Source organism: Centrocercus urophasianus, unplaced genomic scaffold (genome assembly GCF_019232065.1).
Source record: "Centrocercus urophasianus isolate 14NV4802_14NV808 unplaced genomic scaffold, USGS_Curo_1.0 seq_11, whole genome shotgun sequence".
NCBI lineage: Eukaryota > Metazoa > Chordata > Aves > Galliformes > Phasianidae > Centrocercus > Centrocercus urophasianus.
Window position 1 is genome coordinate 70393011 of NW_024884253.1, and position 26855 is coordinate 70419865.

At 36.2% G+C, this 26855-nt stretch overlaps 1 protein-coding gene across 1 annotated transcript; it reads right to left on the reverse strand.

The window, feature by feature from the left end:
- On the reverse strand, positions 1-26855 carry MARCHF11 (membrane associated ring-CH-type finger 11). The gene is made up of 4 exons (XM_042808852.1): positions 26589-26855; positions 25357-25512; positions 7132-7324; positions 1-323 (listed from the first exon to the last, which is right to left on the reverse strand). The coding sequence occupies exons 1-4, from the start codon at positions 26853-26855 to the stop codon at positions 1-3; spliced, it is 939 nt and encodes a 312-aa protein (XP_042664786.1).

The window sequence follows — 26855 nt, forward strand, 5'->3', positions numbered from 1 at the left end:
TTACACTGAGGTCACTCTCATTACTACTTCCCCAGAGCCATTATCCTCTGCTGAATCTTCCTGAGGTCTCATGCGGTTGAACAGATGTAACAATACGTAGCCACACTGAAATCTTAGTGAGGTTAACTGTGTTGGGTGAACTAAATTTCTGTTTCTAAATGCAGTCAGTGGTAACCACAGTGTTCTTCCTGCTGAGGATTCTCCTCGATTGCTCTCTTCTATATCTGTAGCTTTATCATAATTTAACACATCCCAGTGTAGATTCACAGCCCTCCATCTCTTAAACACTCGATAAACAGGTGCACCTTCATGTACTATGAGACCTGAAATTAAGAAGAGAAGACGTTATTTTGTACAAAATGTCACAGGGTATCATCTTGAGAGCAAATACAGATTTAATTCATAATGCCAATCTGTAATGGATCTAGCCACTACGACTGACAATTCAAATAAGTTGAACATGTGCGATGTAATATTCATATGTTCAAGACTGGGGAAAAGGGAGCATGCACATAAATTCTGCACTTCTATATTTTTTGCAATTTTAAACTTTTCCTTCATATATTTAAACAAAATCCAAAAATTACACAGATTTCCCAGTCCTGCTTAGTAGGGAATAAAATTGTACTGAACAGAAGCTCAACATAATGAATACTGGAATTATCTGAGCATGCCTAACTGAAAAAAAGTATTTATGTGTAAGTAAAACACTATCAATCAACTTTACCAGCAGATCTGGAAATTGATTGTTCATGCTAGTGTTATCCTTGTTCAATGTAAGAGTGAGTATTATTTATTGAGAATTGTAACAGTTTAAGTAGATCTTTAAGTTGGACCTTCTCTAACGATCTTAAATTTGTTCAGCGGTGTTTTGTTGAATGCAATACAAACAAATGGTACTGTTTTTACATTCTTATTTCAGCCTGGGAGCACAGAAAAGTTAAGACAACTTGGAACAGCTCTAAGAATAATGACTTTCCTTTCTTGCTTCAGTGGAGAAGGAAGAAATTACATCTTATGATTAACTATGATGAGCATGGCGAGGATGATGGGCTTTCTTCTTAAAATTCAGCAGACAAAAGCACAACCTTTTTTGCTGAAACCCCAGAGATCTTTTAGATGGTCCTTTTAAGGAAAACACAGTTTATCTGAAGTTCTGAATGGACCAGTCTGCTTCTGATCTTCCATGTAGGCTCATGGCTTTTGTAACTGTGCAAGAAATTTGTTTACTTAAATGAAATTCTTCTTTTGTCATAGGTGTGCATATACTTTTATTAATTTATACTTATATGCACATTCTTCAAGCAGGAATGTTTCAAATATGAATTTGTGGGGTTCATTGAGTTTCAGCCTTATTAGTTTTTTCTTCTGCTCAGACATGGCAGTTTGTATGGTTCTGAGTAATGTTGCAATCTATTAGTTGTCTGATGTCTTTCTTGTTTAAAATTTTTCCATACGTTTCAAAGTCTGTAGCATCCTCTGTTGCACCACAGGCTACATTTGTTTATCAAAAAAGATCATATATTACCTGTTGCTACACAACAAACTTGTAATTCAAGCATCCAAGTCTCTTAGGGATAAGAGATAACTAAGAGTTAACTGATATCAGAAAAGAGTCATTCAAAGAGAGATGGCACAAGCAGGAAGGATGATAAAAGAACTTATATGAGGAGCAAACCTCCAATTCAGGTGCAATGATTTTCAGATAACAGCACGTATTCAAATAGATTTCTAAAGATTATTGCATTGAAAGGTGGATAAAAGCGAGGTTGCTTCCAGGACACATGACAGCAGGTGTAGTAGCCCTCTCAAGTCACCAAGAATTCCTTGAAGCATCTGATACAGGCAACATGATCTTTGATCACATACGAAGTCTACAAACCACATAAGCCAGGGTTTTATTGCTGTGATGAAAATTCCTTTTTCTTTTTTTTTTTTCCTGCTGCATTTCCTACAGAATGAGAAGAGCATAATAGTAGTTCCCCTCTACCTGTTCCTGGATCATAATACTCTTCAGTCCAATTTCTCCCAAGACTGTAATGAAGCAAAATTGATTGACCCTATTTTTCCCCAGTCTAAAGATTTCAGATATCTACCTGCTCTCCACTGGTGCCCAAACAGCATATTTTAGAATGCATCAGGAAGAAATTAGGAAGGATCAGTGAAGTACGTGAGGTACACCTAAAGAGTCAAAAGCATCCCCCCAGAGTTATGACAGAAAAGTCATAGAACTGTTTTATTTTAAAGAACTAATTTTTCCTATTTAGTGAAATTATATTTTCAGATTTTTCTCAACAATGGTAAGGAAGATAAATTTACTTTAAAATGGAAGCTGTTATTCACATATGCTCTCAAAGAGCTAAGTAACAAAGGATCAAATATTGAATGGCTTGAAATAAAGTTGACTGATTTGGCAATGCTGAAGGAAAAAAAGAGCACTTTCCTAACTTTTCTCTTCAAAAGGTTGATTTCCCATCTGATGAAACTGCAAATTCAGAAGGATCTATACAGAAGAGGCAGAAGAGTGCTAGCAGACAGCCTGTCTCTTTTGAAAGAAACTTTTGGGCAGAAAAAAGATAAAACACCTCTCTACACCAAAAGTTCTGAGACCATAAAGAAGGGGAAATCTGGTTTAAATGCTGGATATAATTTTCCAGTTACAGAGAAGTTCTGATGATCAGAATATAAGCGGTTAGTTAATCACTAAAATGAAGCTGCATCACACTGACTCTTTTTCTTAAGAGGTTCACAGCAGTGAATGGGGATACAAGAGAAGAAAAAACAAGGATAAATCCCTGAATTATACTAATTTGTTCCAAAACCCATAGTTTCAACAGCACAGAGAACATACGCAGTCCTAGAAGAAAAAATCACAGATCAGCAGAATACTTCTGTCTGACCTAGACAATCCCAAGAAATAGTGTTAGATTTCAGTGCTATTTGCTGTTCCAACATTCTGTCCAAATGGCATCTACAAGGAACAGAGTTTTGGGAATGAGAGACCTGGCAAAATGTGCTAAGGCTCCAAAAAGGCTTTATCTTCAGGATTTATTTCTAAAACGTAGTGACTGTCATGGGAGCCAGACAATAGGATTATGAGGATATCATTTTTTGTTTGTTCATTGTAAAGTACTGTGAGATTCTTTCATTTGCTCTGTCCAAAGGCTTTCATATCCTGAACCACAGAACACTTGAGCTTTTTCATACTGAATGCCTTTACAAGAAGGACACGTCGTTGTTCAGATGTGGCATTAGGCTCCTGTGCTGTCTTACTTATCACATTCATTTCTCTTATAATCATTCAGGAATTATCATCCCAGAAGCCTAAACATTTTTTAGTGGGGAATTAAAGACACTTTTTAAAAACAGCCTTCACCCACTGGACAAAATTGTCAAGACTCACAAAAAAAAAAAATAAATAAAAAATAAAAAAAATAGGCAAAGCATTAAAGTGAAACATCCATTTTAAAGGAGTAATTTAACTATTTCTCAACTATTTAGAGTTAAATAGAAATGTGAAAAAAACCTGTTTCTGACTGAAAAAATAGTGTGTCGCTAGATGTATCCATTATAAAAAAAACCTCTGCTAGTACAGTTTTGCAACTAAGGGAATCTGTGGATGTTATTAGGTATTTGCAATGGTGGGAGAGAAAAAGGCATGAAAGAATGCTGGAAAGAGAACTATTTCATGGAAAGGTCAAAGACAAATGGTCTGAGAAGAAGTGCAGGCTGGAAAAGGAGTGGAAGGTCAAAAAGGAGCAGCAGAACAAAACAGAGAGCAGACGAAAAAAAAAAGATTGAGAAAAAATAAAAGACTGAAAAAAATGGAGGTCAAAAAATGGAGTAGAAGGCTGAAAGTAAAGTTAGAGGGAAAAAAAAAAAAAAAGAAGGAAGACAAAAAAGAGTAGGAGGTCCAATTAAGAGGTTTAAAAAAGAGTTGGGATGACAAAAAAAGGGTGAGATACCAAAACAGTAGTGGGAGACCAAAAGGGGTGGGAAGGCTTGTAAAAAAAATTTGACAGGCATAAGAAAACATGGAGCTTGAGAAAGAGGGAATGCTGAAAACAGGTGGAAAACCAAACACTGTGAAGGGATGGGAGACTAAGGAAAAGTAGAGGCTGAAATAAAGTGAAAGCTTGAAAAGAGTGGAAAACTCAAAAAAAAAAAAAAAAAAAGTACTTGAAAAAAGTGGAGGCAAAAAAAATGAGTAGGTGGCCAAGAAGTGTTGGAAGGCTGAAAATAAATAGATAGATAGATAGATAGATAGATAGATAAAATAAAAATAAAAATGAAAAAGGAAGCTGGAAAAAAAGTGGAGGCCAAAGAAAGGGTGGGATGCAAAAAAGAGATAGGAGACCAAAAGGGGGTGGGAGATCCTGTAAAATCCTCTATTGTTGGGAGGTTAAGAAAATAGTGTGAGAAAAAATGGAGACTGAAACAACATGGGAGGATAAGAGAAAAGTGGAGAGAGAAACTGAGATATAGGTAGATTTTGAGAAGAAGTGGAGTTTGAGAAGGAGTGGGAGCTATGACAAAGTAGGAGTCTGAGAAGCTGGAATAGGGCTTGAGGCTGAAAAGGGATGTGAGGCTGAGAAAACCATAAAAGATTAATTAAAGTGTCCAGGCTAAAAAAGGTTGAGAGAAAAAGAAAGGATGGGTAGCAGAGAAAAATGTAAAGGCTGAGAAAAAGGTTGAATGTGAAAAGGGCTGCTGAGATCAAAAGGGAGGTAGAGGCAAAGGAAAAATCAACTAAAGCAGTGCAAAGTCAGAAAAAAATACAAGACGAATGAGTACAGGCTGAGAAAAATTGGAGGCCCAAGAGTAGTGGGAGGCAAGAACAAAAGCTGAAAGGTAATGGGAGGCTGAAGAAAGGTGGAAGCCTAGAATAAAATGAGGCTGAAATAAGTTGGGAGGCTGAGAACAAAATATGAAGCTGAGAAAAAGTACTGAACAAAGAGGTAAAAACAAAAAACCAAGAAAATGGTGTCTAGCTAAAAAACAGCACAAAAAAAAAAAAAAAAGTTGAAGCAGAAGAGGGGTAGAAGGCCAAGTATGTACAAGTATTCAAAGTATAAATATGTGTAAATATGTCAAAACTTTGGGGCAAACTGCTTTTAAAATGCTAACAACAAAGTACTTCAGAAAGTACAGCTATTTAAACTTCACAAACGGCCAAAAAAATAATATTGTTTGTGCAACAGTATAGAGAGGCATAACTCCAATGAACTAGACTAAATCTTGATTGTACCACCAGCAACTCATCTACTTGTCTTGGAATAGGTGCTGCACAGGCAAACTCATATGCAAGCACAGTTTGTGAGTGAAATAAACAGAGATTTTAGTGGGAGTATTTGCAAATCCTTTGTAAGACTAAGCTCAAACGGAGGGAATGTCATGGATGACTAAATACAAATGAGAGCAGAGGACAGACTAAATGAGAAGTAGCTGGTTGTAAGCATTGCAAGCTTTATGATACAAGAGATTATATATGATATCCAGTGGTAAAAAGCATATATTAATGTCTTTGGGAATTCATTAGCATAATTGGCAGTATTGTGTTTTTACGTGATTCATAAATAATAATTACATTTGTCTATTAGAGAACGTTATTCAAAGAATTCAAATTAAAACTATCAATCTAAAATTCCTCATTTTATGGTACAATTGAATAGAATTGAATATATTAATAAATATTTTGAAAAGCTACAAGAATTCCTGGTATTACAAGCTCACAGAATACAGATTACTTGAAATTACATGTAGACTGTGTAGGCTGAATGTCTGCATTAGCAGAATTTTTCAGTGACCTAAGTTCTGTTTCTGAATTTCCAGATAAGTCATATGCGCACTGAATTTAAGCATTATTAAAAAACAGGGTCCAAATATGTTTAATTATAGTCAGTTTCAGAGCAAGCAACATGAAAGTTTTCATATATTTTCTCTGATAGGCCTGTGTGATTTAAGGCATGTCAGACTTCCAGTCCGGAGGTGGCTTGAACCTGGTTGACTTAAAGGGCAGCTACCTAACTGCATGAAGCAGTCTATTGAACACACACCTTATAATAGTTTATTTATGTAGATAAATTCACTAGTATTTTGGCTCATCCACAGACATTCCCTGTTGGTTTTTAGATTGATTTAGTTGTTTTAACAATATTCAAACAGAATTAAAATAGTTAGAAATAACTGGTTGTTCCAACTATCCAGTGCCTATCGAAGTAAATTTTTGGAATTTGCACAAAAAAAAAAAAAAAAAAAACAAAACAACAAACATGTAGAATTCCATACAACTGAAAAGCTTAGAATGCCTGAAGCACCTTTTGTCTATACCTGGGGTTTTGTTTTGTTTTCTTTTTCTAACAAAAGGAAAAGCCTTTGAGTGCTCAGCAGGAACAGGGATGTAGCTGGTCATGAAGCTGAGCTTTTTTTTTTTTTGAGTATCGGTCCAAAGTGTTGGAAATTTCAGTTGTGTTCACTTCTTGGAGCAGATTCACAGAAGAAAATCTGTCAAAAAATATTCTGGAGTGGGCTTCTCATAAAATTTACAAAACAAATAGAAATGGCCGTCAGCCATTTTGATGTGGCTCTGGGCAGCCTGGTCTGTTGGTTGGTGACCCTGCACATAGCAGGGAGGTTGAAACTAGGCGATCATTGTTCCTTCTCAACCCAGGCCATTCTATGATTCTATGATTCTATGATACAGTAATGAAATGACAGTAAAAGACAATATGGCTTTATGGTTGAAGCAGAAGTCTTGATATTGAGAATCATTCTGTTTCCTTGAGCCTTATTGAGCAGAATTCAGCACTGCCCTTCACAATTCCCATATAAGAGATTGGGATAACACCAACATTTATCACTCAGAATTTCTGAAATTTGCTAGCTGTCTGTATTTTTAAGTATTTGAAACTGATCCTATTCCCATCACTAAGGTACTTTGATCGGACTGAGAGTAAAGCCTCTTTTGTTCTTTTCTCTTTGCAGTATCAATAACACTGTAAATAGCAATATTGGTATCAGCTGAGAATAAATCGGAGAAGAACTGGAGTGATTAATTAGAGTGACCAATTAGAAAAATAGATAGTCACAGTCTTACACCACAGTCTGTGCTTTTTAAGTTTTTGAGCTTACCTATGCATACTAGATCCATAAAACCATACAATCCATAGCAGGTTTGAAAAAGGCTGTCCTTTCTTTGCAATACTGCATAGGGGCTGAAGGCTGACCATAGAAGCCAAGTCACACTTGCTACTAAGAACAGAGATCCTAGGATTACAGCAACCATCTGCACTTTCTCAACCAGTGTTATAGTAATGCTTTGCCACTAAAAGAGAAACAAAGGTGTATAAGATAAAAATGTTATTTTCTGTGATTGTACATTCAACTCCACTTTGTTCCTGAAATCAGAAATTACTTTAAAATTTATACATATCTTCATAAAATGTTACTAATATTTTTGACACTAGCATTTTAGAGAACTTTTTTACCTATTTCACTTTAGCTAAAAGTGAAACTAATAGTTGCTTCGCCATCTCCTCCAGCATCACTACCATCACCATCTAGCTGTGAACTTCAGAAGAGTTATTAGTTTATTTCTATTTTGAATACATAAGCACAAAAAAAATTAGGAACGGAACTCAGCCCTTCTTATTTGTATGCTAACAAACAGAATACAAAGAAAGTTGGGAAGCCAGTCTTAGTCTTTTTTTATGTTAGTATAAAAAGTTGAAAGTGACAGTTTTCCTTCCCATCCCATCCCCCTCCAAGTCCAAAGCCATTTTCCACTTTCCTGCTGCTCATCAAAGAAGCTCCTGGCTGTCTCCTGGCATGCCAACGGAGATGAGGTTCTGTGCATAAACCAGTGATAACAGTACAAAGAGACATCCATAGCTTGGTATGGAGGCAATCTGAAGACTTGGGAAGAGCCCTGAACATAGGTAACATGCAGATTTCTTTCCAGTGCACATTACCTACGTCTGCATTTCTTAGAAAGGCTGGAATGTATGTATGTAAGATACTTCACATTTGTGATGTGACAAGATTTTAATATAAAGAATATGCTTACTGAATTTTGTCAAGATATGAATAGAAGAAAAATTTTGTTAAAATAAAAGGTCACAAAAGCAAAACATAACATGCCAAGAAAAAAAAAAAATCATCCTAGATTGCCCTTAATGTCTGTGGTCTTTCATAGACAATTATTTGTCTGAATTAGTTTGGCAGAATCCCCACTCTAGCACCATGATCTGCTCCAGAGATAATAGTGCCAAATCTTTAGACTGACATCACTTCTGTTCCTAATTTTGAAAATATCTGCCCACTTCCAGGGTTGCAATAAGGACCAAATAGAGAAAGATCTGCTGAATCAACAGCTCTATTACTTCTTTACCCATCTGGTAATAGTTTTTTCTGTTAGTTTATAAAAGCATTCTTTTTTAACAGCAGTTGGGTAGTCAGTATTGTATGATTGTAAAATGCTATGCATGATGCTGATGTCTAACCGACCAGAAATGAAACTTTCTTCTCCCTGGCCCTCTGCCCCCAAGCAATTTCGCTTTAGAAACTTAGTCTGAGATTGCCTCTCAGAAAATATATGGCTTCATTTTTCCTTTGGCTTTTATTGTGTTTAGGTATGAATTATAAAGAGCAAGCAGATTGAACTGAGACAAGCATATTTTTCACGTAGAGAAGGTATTCTATAGTTATTGCACTATTCGTATGTAAATAAGCTCCAAAGATTTAGTTCTTTACTTAGCCATAGACAATACTAGCCATCAGGCAATGAGAAGGAACTACATGGGACTGTACTGTTTGGTTACACCGCATTTAATAACAGAATTTATGAAGAGGAATGGCAGTCGTAGTCGCAATGCTTTCTACTGTCTGAAGTCTCATGCAAAGTGTAGTTACAGTGTGTGAGTGCCCACTCTGATAAATGCTTAGGGATAGAAGAATTTTTCTGTTTAAATACCAAAGACAGTTAAGCCTTATTTGATTTCTTATGATCATTCACCTTATTACATGCCCTGCTATGTGTTCTGTTCACTTCAACTTTTAGTATTAAAGTAACTGTTTATGATAAAGAGGTCACAAAAGTAATGTGATAAAAGAATCAGCAGTAAAGAAATTGCATTTAGAATTTAACAGTCTGCATTATTTAACATCTCAAATTGAAAGTATCATTGTTGGTATGTCATAATTTAAATCCATTATTTCATAAAATTATTGCACATTTTCTTTATAAAACTTGCTTTGTAACTGTTAGTTGCTCAAGATTATAAATTATGACTTCCTAATTTGTCTTTGTCATTTGCTGACTATACATCCCCATAAACACTAAGTTCTTTTAGCTAAGTTTTAACAAATCAGAAAAGTTCTATGCAGCTTTCCTATTGTAAGCTTCAATAAAGTACAACCATAAAAAATAAGTATTTTGATACAAACTGGCATTTTGCTTTAAAATCAAAATTAAAAGAAAACTTTAAATATTTTGTGTCTGACAAAAATAATAATAATTTTTCATAGATGGATTCTTAAAAAAAAAAAAAATCTCCTTTAAATTTCTGTGAAATAGTATCCCGTTTGATATCGATCCCCATCATATCTGTAATGTTATGAGGTACTATGCCATACCCAGACTTCTGATTTTGATATAGCACTGCTTTTTCATCCCTTGAGAATTCCCTATACTCTCACTTCTGCTGACACTTTATTATGTTTGGCTTTGGTAATCTTTTATTTACCACTGCTCTTCCTTTCATAAATCATTTGGGAGTCTGATACATTTAATGAACCCTGCAGTTCTGTTTCTAACCCCAAAACCATTGTTCCCATAAGTGCTCAATTAAGGACAAATACTGCATAATTTCATATTTTTTCAGGTAGAGACTTCCAGAAGTTGAAAGAACCATAATGCTTTGAAGGGCTAATTGCTAAAGAATAAAGTTAATGAAGAAATACGCATGTTATATACTAACATAAAAATTGATAAGCTATTCAAAGATTCATCATCTTCGATGATAAATCGATACTAACTTATCTTTTTTTTTATTGTGCCTTATAAAAGTCTGTTGATTGTCATAAAATGCATGGCAGAAAAGTGATCTTAAAAGCACTCATTGAGACTGAAATTGGACTCAAAATACTTTATATGAAAAATGTCTGCAGTGAAACTACAGATTTTCTTACATCCTTAATAAAGAACATATGAAAATTCTTCATGGCTGGCCAGATTAGATGACAGAGAGTAATCCCTCTGCATATAGTTCTACCAACTCAGGAAGACTAGCAACAGGTGATGAAACAGAAAACTTTCTCGGAGGTGTTCGAGGCCATGTGGGATGGGTCTTTGAGCAGCATGGTCTATTGGCAGATGTCCTTGCCCGTGGCAGGGGGGTTGGAAATAGACGATCTTTACATTCCTTCCTACCAAACCATTCTATAAGTCTATGAAGACACACGTGGACTATTCTGTGTTTGTGAAGGGTAATATTATCTTTTGAGTATATATACCTTTACCACTTACTTAATTTTTGACTCAGTGTTGGGTTTTTCAAGCAAGTGATTATAAACAGTGGGTTCCCTTCGCTTTTTTTGAATTCATGTAGTAATCTAGAATTCAATGCAACTAAGGTTCTGAGTTATTATAAAAATGTGATTTTAAAATATAGTAAGGAATAGCACAGGTGTGCACACTGGTTCATCATCAACTTTATCATGTTGGTATTAACCTAAATTAGATATAGTACTGAACAATAATATACCAACTAGTCTGCTCTGAATTCTCTGAACATGCTTATAATCTCTGCTGAATTTTGATCTGTTTATGAACAAAACTTAAAGAAGTAAAAAAACTCAATGATTCAGGTCCAATATATCATTTTTGAAATGTGTATTCACTGTAGTCTAAATGATCAGATAATTTTTCTAATGCATTTTGCAGTATGCACATAACATTATTTGTGTGATTTAAGATGCAGAGATATTATCAACTTATTGACCTACTTGGACAGAAAATGCATAGGATTGAGTATATGTATGTAGACATTTGAAATGCCCTTTTCACCATAGGCTTCCATTTTTACAAGGGCTTTTCTGAAAGTAATGCCTCTGTATGGGAACTGCTGAATCATGGCCTGAACCTCTGATTGATCACCTGAGGCGAGCAACGAGTGAGCCATGGGAGCACAGGTGAAGGCAATTCAGCTGTGCTGCCAGAAGGGGTGGAGCCTGGCTCCCCTCTCCTAGACCCATTTAAGAGCTGACTGTCAGTAGGGAAGGATCTCTTCTGGAGATCCATCCTCAGGAGTTTTATAGCAAGCCTAGGATGTGAGTAAGCTTCCTATCTATTCTCTTTTTGCTATTATAATCTGCTTTGTCAAACTCTCTGGTTTATTTCATAATTATAGCACCTTTATGTTCACTGAATATACAGCCTCCTGTTTTGTTTTTTTTTTTATACTGGCCTACAATGTCAGAGGCAGATGCTGGTAGTATGGGATAAGAGGTTGAACCTTCCCACCAATAATGCATTCTATGTTGTTGCCGTGTGACAGATAGCAGCAGAGTCTGACAGAATGGCTTGTGATATGGAAGTGCTTATCAAGCAATGGGAGGCTTTTAGGTCAAGAATATAGATAATTCAACTTGCATGCAACTTCTTGGTCTGCTTAGAAAACAGTACTCATACTTTGGACATGTTTGAAAAAACTGTTCAGCAGGGGGGGAACAAGCCTCACCTGTAAAATGCCCTGACCACCTATCAGTGTAAAGAGGGACCATCTGTTCTTGACTGTTTTTGCTTGTGCCTTCTTGTCTGTGTTGAAGTGTTCAGCTATTAATTCCAGTTCATTTACTGAAACTCATGTTTCATCTGCTAACTGGACTTTCCAAGAGTGTTAGCTCCTATTTCTCTGTCTTTTTGACAATGTGAATAATTAAATATTTATTACAAGATGAAAGATAAAGGGTTTAACCTGAAAATATTCTACATCCTAATGGTTGATGCATTTCCTTTTGCAAGGCCTTCATTCAAACCCATTCTTCACCTGAGTTAAAGCAAGATTTTAAACTTCCACCTTGTAAGATGCTATTTTAATGGCTGATATTGACACATTGTTCAGAATATGCAATGACTTTTCAAAGTCATTTACTGGAATACTTCCAATTCATATATACCAGACACACAAGTTTGCTGAACCAAAGAGAAAGCAACTTAATTGATTCCTGTACTCGTATCACCTCTGTAAGATTGAGTAGGGACGTGACTTTAATACTGCACAAAGCATGAAAACCTATTTCTGACACTGGTCTACCTCAGCTGTACTGAATGCTGACAAAGAGGCCATGGTCTTTCCTGAAAAAGAATGATAAAAATGATGTGAAGGTGGAAGAAATGCTTTACAATTCTAGGGAATTGTAGGGAATTCTAGAGTTCAGTTTTGAGTTTGCTGGAAAATGACTGCAAGGAATTTTTTATATCATATCAGTACTTCAAGAGTTAAAATGCTAAGTATTAATATATTTTTCCAATCTAGGCCTAACACACAATGATGTTAACCATAGAGATAGAGACAAAAAATGTAGGTGTACAAACAAATTTGACTGGATAAGCATGATCAAGAATTTGTTAAATATGATCGTGTTTCAAGTATGCAGAGTTTTAGTGCTTTCCACCATCTTCATCTTGTTTGTTCAAGTCCGTAAGACAAGAAATCAAGTAATACATCTTCATCTGTTGTCACTGGATTCTTTTACATCCTGAAGAAGCTACATACACAGCTGAGAATTGGGCTCTTTTCAATAATTTTGGCACAAACCAGCTCTTTAGCATCTGTTAGGTACAGAATTTGAAGGATGTTCACTATCCAGTCTTCTGCCTTTTGTTCTATGGCAACTACGTGTGTCAGTAGTGAAAAGTACCTCATAAGAAAACATCTGACTGTAAGTATTGGGCTCAGGCTGTTTGGCCTTTCAGTCATAACCAAGAGTAATTCATAGAATTGTATCAACATTTTCATGTGACCCTAGGAAAACCTTTGAGGGAAGACTGTGTTTCTTTGTGATATATAAAATAAGGGCACCTCAGATTTTGAGGGAAAGTGTAAAAAAAAAAAAAAAAAAAAAAACACTTCAGAGTTAAGGTTGTTGCCTCACCTAATCCCTAAGCAAGATATATATATGTTGGGTAATGGTTAAAAAGTAGGACAATAGATATGGCAGTGTAATATCAACCACTATGTAATCACGGAGAAGGCAATCCTAGGTTCTGGCCTGCACAAAATCTGGCAAAACCTGCTTTAAAATTCAATTAGAGATTAATGTACCAGATTGACAAATCAATTAGATTGACTGTGTAATCAATTACATTTGCAATAAATCTTCACTTGAAGACAACAGTCATAATTAGATGACTTCAGACTACGCAAATTAATATAGTAAGCAGCATATTGCTTGAAAATTTGGCCAAATAGAAAAATTCATTTATTATGCTTCCTTTTGTTTTAATTATTATACATCATACACAATATCTAAAACATGATATAATCATTGATGCATTGTGCATCTTTTTATACCTATTAGTACGATGTATGCATTTTACAATTTCTAGCAGCAATAATTATTACTATCAATTCTAATTTAATAAGCATTAATATTTTAAAAATCAATCGTCTTAGTAAGTTTTTTAGGTATTACTACATAATCATGGCCTCAAGCTGGTAGGTATATTGTTTGAATTAGCAATCAGTTTTTTTTCTAATAGTTTGGGCTGGCCACTGGAAATACACAGCTTTCTTGCTTACTGTGCATCAACATTCATAACACTACAAGAAGCAATGGTCATAATAATAAAACTGTTATATCCAATTCATACTGCTGTGCTTGGTAGCCTTTAAACTATAAATTGCTCTTGGTCTAACAGTGGTTATATGACTCATACATAACCTATGTACATCCCTTCCAGTATAAATAAATACATACATAAAAATACCCTTATTTTCTCTCAAATCAAGATGCACCTAAGAGAAAGAACGGTACGTAACAAGCTATACACAAAGAAAATACTTGTATCAACGAATTACTGTGTAGTTAGTTAGAACTACTGCAAATTATTTTTCAAGTATGTGTCGGTATGTATTTTGGTTGTCTCTCTGGACAGCAGTCCCCTCTTTAAATTGAATAGTCATATATGGCAAAGGTGTTGGTCTTCTTTTCACATCAGCTGTTCTACCTTAAAATCGGCTATATTGCATGAGTCCTTAACAATATTAACAATAGGACTTGATGTTTGTTTAGGTTGCTCTTTGAGAAATACTCCAGTGATCCTATGGGAAGTCCTTAGACAACTTGAAAAATTTGAAATGTCCTGAGACACTTCAAAAAATTTTCTATGTAGAATGCTCTTGTTCACCTCTCTGGAACAGACAGAAACAGGTAAGCAGATCTTCAAAAGTCCCTTGATATTCAAAGTTTGTAAGCAACTCATATCTTCAAACATGGATAAAGAAAGCATGCCAGATAGAAATCTGGCATTGCCCTGGTCAGGAACTTCAGTTGAAGTTATTTTATGGCATGGGTGATAGCCATAGGAAACCATAAAATCTAGATGAAAAATTCAGTCAATGAAACCACAAGTTTATCAGTAACAATATAGATCCTTATCAGTAACAATATAGATTCCTTTCCACTACTGCTTCTTTCATAAGAACAAAACTCACAAGTCTCTCAGAAACATCACGACTGTAAACTAAGAAAGCGCAGAGCACCTAAAAGTGATAAATGAAGACAGAGCTAAAGGAACACACATCATATGCATTGTGAAACAGTTAGTATAAGATCTTATGGCTCAAAGAATGAAAGAGATAACTGGCTCCGACATCTAGTACGGGGAGAAGCTAATATTCTTCAAGGAGGTTTGCTCAGTCATGCAGATTTGGTTGACTGTTACTAACTTATCTATCATGCAGTTCTGAAGTGGAGAATGTTGGCTGTGACCTAATATCCCAAATGTATGGGAAAAAAAATCAGGAAAATAGAATAATAGAACCACAGAATTGCTCAGGTTGGGAAAGACCTTAAAGATCATGAAGTCCAACTGCAACCTAACCATACTACCCTAAATGGACACAATTCTGACGCTGACACCAGACATCTTTTGTTGTGCTCTGCTGAAGAGGACCAGTTCTACAATGCTAGCCTTAGCACAGAAAAGATTCCAAGAAAAGGTCATGGGAAAAGGAATTAATCATTTCTCTAGAAGGGGAACTGGAAATGATTAAGCAGCCCTAACACCACAAGGTAAAGGTTGTTGTGTTTTTTGTGACTATGAAAACAAGCCTTGGAAAGCTTCTAATGGAGGAGTAGCTTTTAGAATGCTTACTCATGGCCCAGCCTCTCAGCTAAGATGCCAACTGAATCCAGTGGTAGAATTCTCCAGTAGGCAGTCAAGCAGCTGCCACTAGGGGACTCTTAATGCCCCCAGAGATGTTGAATGCCACAGACAGACCATACAGTACAATCAAGCATAGCACATACTTTTCAGAAAGTGTTTTGATTTATTCATGAAAATAAACATGAGAGTTGCAGATTAATTACTCTTTTAGAACAATGCAAATTAACAGGTGAATTTAAGCTTGTAACCTATTTAACTTTCTAAAGTCATTTTCCTTTTCATATCATGAAATGTACTCTATAATACCCTCCTCCCTGAAAGAAAATGTTATTAGACTTTTGATTACCGGAAAGAAAAAAGACAGTTTAACTTCTGCTAAATGAGATTTCTATCCCAAGAATCTTTCTGACTTCTTTTATAAACTTGGAAAGGTGGTAATCAGTGCAGTTACTGAGGGGAGTACAGAGTGACAAGTTCAGTGTCATAACCAAGGTTCACAGCCCTCGGAATTCGTAAGTCAGAGGCAACTGTGGTTCATCTGTGGTTAGTCTGGTCAATTCATGAATGAAGTTAGGAGAAGATTAAAAGGTAGGAGAGGGTGACACTGAGACAAAGGCACGGCATAACATTCACACTTTAGATGTGCTAATTCAAGTTCAGAGACATAGCACCGTGGAAATGCTAGATGAGTTTTAAGTGAACAGAATTGGTGCCTGTACTTCTGAACCCAAACAAGGAAGAAAGGAACCTTCTCAAGATTATCATGAGGAGCTAATGCATGACAGTTCTGCAATAAAGACAAAGATTCCCTTATGTCATGTTGTAAACAGCAAGACATCTGAAAGTAACTGCATCTATTCAGAAATAATCTAGGCTAGAAGGCTGAAGTTCTTAGATCTTATAGGTCCTAATTGCCATGGCTAGATTTATGGCATTTATAACAAGATCTACAAAAGTATGAAGACAATAGCCAGTGGATAGATGAGTTTTTGAAACCGCCATAGTCATAAACTCTTCTAGTGAATCCACAAATCTCTGAACACATTCAAGTACCTGGTAACTGTATCAACTCTTACTAATGAAAAATCTCTGAAGCAGGCATCCTTTCTAGCTAGTCTACATATTTCTGTATCTTTTAACCAAAGCTAAAGAAAGAATAGACTTTTGAAATTCATAAGCGTTTGATGCTCCCTTGCCATATAATGAATGAAGATCTTCCCCTCAATTTTGACAGACATCAGATGACATCAGTAATTAATCAAATTACTATTTGGTGCAAGTTTTCAGAAAGCAGTGAGATGATATGCAATACTCTGTAAGTGACACTTGAAGAAAAAAGACTCTCTTTATTAAATCTTATGAGGATTTAAAGTCATCATTGTATATTTCAGTATGAGCAAAGTGTCCTCTTCGGAAGGTGATATTAAATGATTGGAGTTTCAAATAACTCTTGAGGCCTCTGAAAAAAGAGGTTCTGTGGAGAACAACGTTGCAAATGTAGGAAAAGACTGCATATGTAGGACTCCTATATTCTATTAATGTTATTCTGACAAGATACAGTGAACAACTGTGTTATGATGATTCCTTCAAGCAAAATATGTCAGATTGCTCTCCTCCTATGAAACAGCAGCCCTGAAATTGAGATGCTGAATCTTGTCATCCACAAAGGAACACAACGTGCTGGAAGTAACCACAAGGTATAGTAGATTGTAAATTGCAGACTGCTCAGATAATGGCCATTAGCGATATATAAAATGTCCCATTAAGAAGTAGACTCTCCCTGACCGTTCTTCCCTAGTGAGCAGAAGAAACTTCCCTGGCATTAAAGAAGAGAAGGCATATGGAAGTGTACTCTCATTTTCTCAGAATACAGTTTCCTGGATAACAATGTTATGGCATTTATCTTCTTCAAGATCTTTGTCGTGCTCAGAGGACTCTTCTTCCAGTGTTAGCATAGTTGCTAAATATGCATGAAGCTAGCAAGCATGTTATCTTGATGGTGAAGGTCATGACTGTCTGAAACAATTAAGGAATTACTTTTGGAATTTTATTTGTTGTTTGGGCATAAAAGACCAGGAGAGGAAAAAAAAAAAAAAAAAAGACCTTAACTTACGATATGGCCTTCTTCCAATAATTTAGTTTGTGTGGGTATCAGTATGGTATATCCCAGTGCTGGGAATACCAGTGCTCATCACAGAAATGGCAAAGTTTAATACTGCCCTAGAGGGAAAACACTGCCACAAAAATATCTAACAATATAGAAAGGGGAAAAAAGGCTATTAAGTGGAAAGAAAACCGTGTAGCTAAAACTCCAAGACTCATTCTCCACTGGCCTCATTGAAATGTAAACAAACGTGACTTGGAGAAGAAATACAAAAATGAAAATAAAGAGGAAAGATGAAATAAATTAAACAACAAAAAGCAAAGAACCCTATGGGAAAAGAATCATGCAGGAAAAACACAATGCAGAGAGAGTGCTCTGACTCAGACAAGCACTTCAGAAGAACTGAGGTCAAATGATTCTTTCACTGTTGCACTATTGGCATGAAAAGAGATGGACTGTCTTCTGTACATTCTGCACAAATAACAAGAGTCTCCAGTCCAAATACCAAACACTAGATTTGAATCTGCGTGTGGGACAAAAAATCATAAAACATGTGAGTGCAATAGTCTGAAAAGCTATCTCACCAACTGAATAAGAAAGCAGTTAGCAGTACCACTGCTTATTTACATAAAGCTTTGAAGACTTCATTGGAAACTGACAAAATTCAAAATCAAGAAACATTAAAAGGAAGTTTTAAAATGAAGTCAACAAAGCCAAATTCCTTCAATATATTTCTGTTGTGGAAAAAACTACAGTAGCATTTCACAGGTGACACAGAATAAATGGTAGAGAAGCAAGGAGATTTTGACAATGTTTGGTGCCCACGCTACTTATGCTGCCAAGCAAGCATGAGCAAAAGAATCATAAACGAAGTACAAAAGCAGTACACTATCATTTATTAACAAGTTTATCTATTAAGAGTTAGAAGAAGCCTGCTGGGGAAAAAAAAAATAATAATAATAATTGGTTGTAACATTCTTTCACTAAGCCCTGGTGATGGGAATTAAAGAAATGAATGATCGGGATTCTGGACTAGAGAAAAAAGAAAGAAACTTATATTTGGAAAGCTTATATACCTCTCACTGCTAAATAAATTTCATCGATGTTAGGCTAGAAATATTGGGAAATATCCAATCAATTAGGAATAATTAAGAAAAAAAGACAAAAAACAGTAACTCAAAGAAATTGAGTTGTTTTGAGTTGACTAGCAAGTCTCACACCTTATCTTAGGCCTTCTGTTTACCTAGATACCCTAAGCATTTAAAATGCCAGAAGCTATGTTTATGTGGCTAACTGGATTCCCATCCTTGCTATCCTTAAATTTGTTAAGTATTTTTCTAAGTGAGATGTGTAATTCATGCTTGTAATTGCAGTAGTGACTTTTATTCAAGATTCTTTCATGACTAATGCTAGCCATTTTCCCCCATGAAAATTTTAGTTATGAAAGAATCCACTATTTTTCCTTAAAGTAGTTAACTCACTCCATAATACACCAAGATAACAACACTCTTTAAGTATACATATGTATATTATCATTGGATCAGGTTGACATGAGCAATTAGTGCTTTATATTTTCAAGCACAGTTTGCAGTCTGCATAATGTTAATTGCTCTTCCACACTATGCAAGCATTCAAAGAATACAACAAGAAATCAATTGGTTTTTCTTATGAGCAATATAAAGTAAATGAATAACATAGAAGGGGAACATCCTCACACCTTAATACTATCCTGTTGTTGGTGCTGGTTTTTTTTTTGTTTTTGTTTCTGTTTTTTTTTCCGAATGCTGTACTTATTTTGTGTATGCATTCAATTATTTTAATGCACAGTTCAAAATAATGACCGATCTGGCAAGAACTCAAGTGAGCTAGCTATGGTAAGTTTAAAATCATTATCTACATATTAGTACAAAATTGTTCTCTGTGCTATAATTAAAAATTATTTGTGTAACCTATTTTTTACTGCAAATCCTCTATCTTAAATAAACAGACATAAGCACCAGAGTGGCTTGTCTATCTCCCTGCATGCCGTAGCTGATGTTCCGACAAGAATGACAGATGTCCTATCAGTTAAGATGCCAAATTTGACCAAATGTCCCAAATAGCAAAGTATGAGCACATAGAGAATCAGGAAAGATAATCACAAGAGTTTGCTGGTGACACTACAATCATTCTAGCAATATCCCAAGTACTGAGTACACCTTTTGGATTACCACTTCAATTTTCTGTTATTCCAACCATCAAGTAAGCATGTTTTTTTCACCATACACCTCTAAAATCCTGTCTAGATAGGAATATGCAAGTTTCTGAGCTGAATTATAGTTTTCAAACATACGATTTTCCATTTTTAACGATTCTCACCTAAATCTACCCTCTTCTTTACTTTCAGCTCTCTCATAGAACTCTCTAGTACAAAATCAACTTCCTTCCCTTCCACCAAACTTCTATTGTCTGTTCTCTTAAAAACATTCAGTTTCAGCCTCTCCTTTCATCTTCAGTGTTGTTTTTACAATTTCCCATGTTCCTTCCTGATGGCTTCAGCTCCTATGCTGATTGTCACTCTGACCTCTTAGATGAATATCATCTCTCTTCATTGGGCTTACAAATAAGGCCCAGTGTTCACAGTAAACAAACAGCCATTCCTTGCTTAGAATAGCTTGTCTCCTAGGTCTACATCCAGTGTTTGTTATCAATTCTTCTTTATTCTTACCAAATCATTACTGTGATATTACCGTGACAGAATTAGTCCATTTGCTTACATTTTGTTCTCTGTTATATTATGACTTTCAGATCATTGCTACTGATGTTCAGCAGTTTCCACAAGTCACTGGAACTGCTCAGCTTGTATCAAGTCAAAAGTTTCACCTACTCTAGTAGCTTCTCCCTAGAAGTGGTTAAAAGTAGGTGCTTAGGAAAACAAGGAGCTTGAAATACACAACTACTTTGTCTAAGCTGAATGACCAATCTTTTCTGTTTCAGATTGCTCTTCCCTTTCAAAACTAATATATGTGGTATATATGGATCTCAAAATTTTCACGTTCCAGCCTTTCTCCAACCTATGAATCTGTTCTGTAACCCAGTTAATATCTTTTTAAATATCTATTTGGGTCTTCCTGTTCACAATGTTTCTATGGCACTTTCTATACTACATATATAAAACTATATTTAAAAATTTAATTTCTCATCATCATTATCATCTTAGGTCTCAATTACTGTAACACAGCTTTTAAGCTCTTGACAAATGTAATTTTCTCAGCAAATATGAGACTGCTTGAAACACAATTTCATAAGCCCTCTACTTTGACCATGTTATTGCCCTTCTGTCACCCCTGTACGGGTTCTTCTCTTCTCCATCACACCAAATAAAAAAAGATTTGATTGTTAAGATGTACTTTCAGGCTTTTACTGATGTATTAATTACCTTCTAATGATTACTCAGACACTGAGTCTCACCTCTGTTCAGTTCGTAATACCTATCTCAGCCAAGTATTTTTTTCTAACATCCCTTCCTTGCTGCTTTCACATTCAAAAGGTGCCTGCAAACCCTATTTTCTTCTCAGGAATCCTCTTAAGAGTCATCCCATTTGAGATGCCAAAAACACAACAAAATTTAAAAGCGGTTAGTGTTTAGAGACTACGGCTTATTTGACAAGTTTTGATATATCCACACAGATTTTTTCTTTTTCTCTTAATTGAACTGCTTTGTAAATAGTCCAAGATACAGTGAATAACACCACGTATCCTCTTGGATCTTCATTATAGGCAATGTAATAGCACTAATACTAGATTATTGTTAGAACATGGTATGGTTTAAAAAGCACAAATGGGGATTTGAGCCTTCACCCTTTCCCTTTCTTAGTTATGGCTTACAAAAAACAAATGCTTTGATACAGCTGAGCACAGTCATTAGAGATAACTTTTATTACACATTTACTGTATTTACTACACTGGCCTCGAAATTTAAATATCTAAAGAACTTAATAATTTCTGCATTTTTTACTATAAAGCACACACATATACCTACATTCTGCTACACAATCCTTCATCTAATTAATCTGATAATTCAGATTAAGTGAGAACTATTCACAACAACAAAATTTGAAAGATTCAGCCTATAATTCACTGAAACTATTGAACATCATAATTTTTATGTTGAATATCTTAGACATTAATAATCACATTATAAGCCTCTAAGAGCCACGGAACTCATACGTCATATTCCACCTCAAGTAATTACATACTTGCTTAAATAACAGTGACTACCACCCTCAATTTTTTGGTCTGTATTCAAAAATCAGACCTAACAATTAAGAATTTACTTTTTTAAAATAACTGATTGTTTTACTGCTTTCAGAAAAGAGGTGATGAAATGCCGTGCAATTAGCTTTTAAATTATCAAACCAATTTGCTGTACCAATTTTGGAACAAGTCCAGTTCATCTGAAGTACTAGAACATAATATGTTAATGAACACAAATGCAGAGTATATTAAATATCTCACACAGTTGTAACTTTATGACAGACTACAGTAACAGTCTACAAGAATCCCATTCTCTAAATATATTTATTGCTAACTTTTATAGAGGGGATGTTTTTAGCACCAAAGCATATTTTCCTAATCTTTGTATGGCTGTGTTCCACTTTTAAATATTATTTCTGAATCATACAAAGGAACGTTCTGCAGATATATATTCACATTTAACTGCAAGCCTTGTGAACTAATTTAATAACAGCTTAATAATTATGCAGCTCTAAAAAATAAAGCAATGTTTATATTTTGTTTAGGAAGGAAATCCTTACAAATTGTAAGGCCTAACAAACCAATATCAACATTATTTCCACTAGTACTTTCTTTCCACTCATTAATCTATAATGTAATTCTAAGTGATTAAATTTTCAAGTCAGACTCTTGAAGTTTCTCCTTTCTTTTTATCTCAAAAAACATCCAAAATTCCCTGCCTAAGCTACTATTTGTTCCATCTCCTTTTATAATTTTGGGTATTTTTTTGCTACTGATTTCTTTATATAACCTTCCCTATTACTAGAACAAATTCCTCTTTGCTATAAGAATTAAGACCAGCAACATGAACAGTGCATTCATTAAAGGATTAGTCCAAGGTTGAATATGGTTCTTTGATATGATGCTGAGAAGAATGCTGAAAAAAGGGATCAAACTGCATTTCTCTGTGAAATGTCATATCAGATGTCACCGATTTGTTTATGCACTCATCTTCCACTCTTAGCCCATTGGTTAATTTAATTTTTTGTTTGTTTAAGACCTAGTCCTGTATGAAAATTCTGTGTGCTTCCACTATTGGCTTCTTAAAATGGAATTAAGTAACAGTCGCTGAAATATACAAAGTGGTGCTGAAAAAAAATCTATGGAAATAGTCACTTAGCACAGCAAATTCTTTTCCTTGAAAGTACTGCCTCCAAAGAGGTCCCTTAGGGATTACCTTCCCTGCCATGAAGCAACAGAAACCATGGAAAATGTTAGATTTTAAGTGGAATATCCACAAATATTCCAATATTCTGTATGAAAACATAGAAAATTTATTTACTTTGTAAGCATTGTGACATTCCATAAATAACTGAGATAAAAGTAAACCTGAGGACCTGGTGTAAATTTGCATAGACAATTTAGTTGAGGAAAAGTTACTTTGGTAGATAACACTTTTGTCTCTTTGAAAGATCAGTTTTCACAGATGTAATCCATAAAAGACTGGTAGAGACAATTCTGAGGCATGGACTGAAGCATACTGGCAGCTGTAGAGACAGTGAACAAATCCTATGCAAATACTGTATCTAATGTAACGCTTGCTTCAGAACTTCTAACTGCATTCACTACTTCAATGAAGATGTTGTAAACTATTTCTGTATTGAAGTGGTCTAACTCTGACCTTTAGGTTTTTATAAAACCTGACCTAAAAGTTACCTTAAAAAGGACTTTAGTGTAGTTAAGCAAATGATCCAGAACCTGTCCAAAAGCTTAAACAAGGGCAGCTATTAAAAATGTCATAGTCAATACTATGGAAGAGAGGTGAGGGCACATTAAGATTGATTGCCCTTAACAAAATACACAGATGTCCCTCTGAAGAGTTATAAAACCTTTTGAGTTTCAGGAATCTGATCCTAGGAATGCAACAGGAATTGGGATTTGAGTATGCAGCTCCATGAAATCTTTTTGTGCCCTGTCTTGTCAAGAATAATGAAAAAAATAAGTCATTGCTATAAAAAAGAAAAACAGCATCAAGAACAAGTCAGGTATTCTTACAAGCTATAAAAAAGGATACCTGAATCTAGTTCCCTGCTCCGAAAAAAATAAATAAAATAAAACTGCTATAACTGATGAAAAGAATGACATTATCTTTTTGCTCTTCAGGTTGTTTCTGTTCTCTCTTAGCTTGGCCAAATGTTGCTGTTATCCACTGAAACTCTCTTCTTCTGTTTTGCACAGGTCCAAAAATATTTCATATATACCCTAGTATCTCACTTGGCCTCTGCCTCTGTTCCAGAGCCTCTCGTAAGTTATGTTATATCTGCAGATACTAAGGCTACCTTTGGGGATCTCAAATTGTACCAGTTGCCAGCTTGCAGGAAACTGCTCCATGCCCTCGCCGTTAACGTACTGTTTCCAGGGACTATCACTGCAAACAGTTTATAACAATATAAATCTTGCTAGGAAAAAGGATACAATTGCTGTGAATATACAGGAAATAAAGATTTTAAAAAGCCAATAGGATCAAACAGAATATCATGCTGAGCTGCCAAACTAACAAGTCGATGTAGAAGCAAAATCTACTACCTTCAATTTCTGAAGGCTTTTACAAATCCATGACTTTTTTTTTTTTTTACATTATCTAGGTTCTATTCAGAAAAGCTTATAAAAAATTCCTTTTGTGGGTTCATTAAAGAAAGCCTTGAAGTCACAAGTGGCTCTGAAAGAATTTGTACTTAGTATGAACGGCTGTACACAAATTTTCCAGATATCCTACATCCACAAATGCTTATCACTGACACAAAACTGCTGTTACCATGCAAGTATGCCTTTTCTATAAAGGTCCTCTCAAACTCATAAATTACCCAAGTGCTTTGGCCCTCAGGAACTCATAAGATCAAAATCTAAAAAAAAATTAAAAAAAGATAGAAGTAGCTTACTAAATGTGTTCCTCAGATATATGAAATTCAATTTCTAGGGTGGCATTTAAAGTCTCTAAAGAATTCTGATATGCAAAGTGGAGTTAAGACTTCCCAACAGATCTCCCAAAGCTTTGAATTGTCCCTTCCCTCTCCCTGAACATGCTACCACCGTAACATTTCAACTTCCAGCTGCATGTTGCATTGCTGATGCAGGTATCTGTGAAAAAACATTATGGCACATTTCAGTTTCTGAATCAGCCATTGGTGGACAAATCTTAAAGACCATCCTTCTATTCTGGACTGTGCTAGGACTGAAAAGTCAACTTGTTTTACTTTTTTGGACCTCAAACTAGAAGAACGAATGAAATTAACTTCTGACTGAGTCTTTGCCAAAATATAAAATATTTTTAAAGTTTAGAAAGACAAACAGGGAAGTCCAAATTTTTCTGCTGTGTCTCAACATGACTTATCTAATTACAGGATTTAGCAATCTCTCAGGACCAATTATCTGGCAAGATAAAAGCTACAACATACCAGAATCAAACGACCGCATGTTTTTGTATACAACTGCTCTTAAAACCTAACCTCAAGTGGGTGTGCTGGTGCTAAATGGTGAAGCATATGGACTCTCTCACCAAATTTTTCAAAACATTTAAAATAAAAGCACTATTTTGTTTTTCAAAAATTACTGGAAATGCATATTTTTGAAAACTAACAAAAATTACCTGGCAAGGCTTCTTCATTTTAATTGCTATAACATGGTATCTGTAACAGCAGAGTTCACAGGTCCATGACCCTCTTTCACTAATCCACTTTAACAGGCAAAGCTGATGTGTGTATCGTACTGACCCATCACAGCGGCAAGGATTTAACAATTCACCCTGAAAAGGCAACACGAAAGCATGAATTGTACAGAAATATTTTGTGCATGTGTGTATTCAATACAAAAGCATTTACACCTCTGTGATTATGAATCGGCTCCAATTTCAATACACAAAACAATAAGCATGTATTCTTGACCATGGTAATCCTCAACAGATAACCCATCTTAAAAAGATGTAAGTGCTTCTGGAAGTACGGAGCAAGGTAACTATCTATGCATGCATGTGAATCTATGTGAAAAAAAAAAAAAAGATTACTGTGCATCAGCCAACAGTAGCGTACCTCAAATAAGTACCTCCCAGTGAGGTGGTGGAGTCACTGCCTCCGTAGGTGTTCAAGAAACGTGTGGACACGGCACTGAGGGACATGACTTGGTGGGCATGGTGGTGATGGGTTGACAGTTGGGCTAGATGACCTTAGTGATCTTTGCAGACTTAATGATTCTATGATTCTATGACATGGTACCAAAAGTGGCTTAATGTATTCCCCCAGTCATTGCTAGGAAAGAAACTGATGTCATCACAGGGAATCGTGTTCCTTGAGTGGGGTTTCATATTGATCAGAGAGCCAGCTATCAGGCAGGACCAGAAGTAATCTAACTAAACACTTCCCTCACAGTTCATATATTTCAGCATTTTACAAATTGGCTATTTGCTTATTTCCTTAGAAGGATTCTTTTAGCTAAACTAAAAGACCAGGTAGAAACTGCTAGTTGCAGATCCTCTGCTGTAATGTAATGACCGTGAAGACACTTGGACGCCTTTTTAGCGTTATCTGCAAACAAACACTCTAATTTTAAAGGACAGTAGGAACCAGAGAAATTTCTATACTTAAAGTCTCTGAGGGGAGAGACAGCGAACGCGATGACCAGAGGACAAGCGGCGCATAAGCTGATCACGGCAAACCGCTGCTCCCCGCCCTGCCCCGAGCTCTCGGCACGGCGCGCCGCTCAGCAGCCGCTGCTGGCGGACCCAATGGGCAGCGCTGCCGGCGGGCGGCACCGGGCAGCGGGCGGAAGGCGCCGGGCGCTGTCCGCGGTGCTGATCGGGGCTCGCTCCGCGAGGTGCCGCCTCACCTGCTCGGGGCCCTGGAAGCAGATCTTGCAGATGGGGCCGGCCCCGCCGGGGTGGCTGCCGCTGCCGCTCTCGCTGCTACACACCGAGCGGGTCTCGGGCTCCTCGTCGGCCGCCGCCCCCGCCTCGCCGCCGGAGCCGCCGCTCTCCCCCTCCGCCGAGGAATCCCCGCTCGCCTCTCCCGCGACGGCCGGCAGCTCCAGCGGGACGCCGGGCTCCCGCTGCGGCTCCCCGGCGTGCGGAACGCCGCTCCCCGCGGCGCCGCTCAT

What these genes read in the sequence shown, in the direction of transcription:
- MARCHF11 (XM_042808852.1), bottom strand. Translation starts at nt 26,855, where the DNA reads ATGAGCGGCGCCGCGGGGAGCGGCGTTCCGCACGCCGGGGAGCCGCAG. An exon ending in AAATGAAGAAGCCTTGCCAG is followed by an intron (nt 7,325 to 25,356) that starts GTAATTTTTGTT and finishes TTTCTCTTTTAG; the next exon opens with TGGCAAAGCATTACTATAAC. An exon ending in TATGGATCTAGTATGCATAG is followed by an intron (nt 324 to 7,131) that starts GTAAGCTCAAAA and finishes TCTTAATTTCAG; the next exon opens with GTCTCATAGTACATGAAGGT.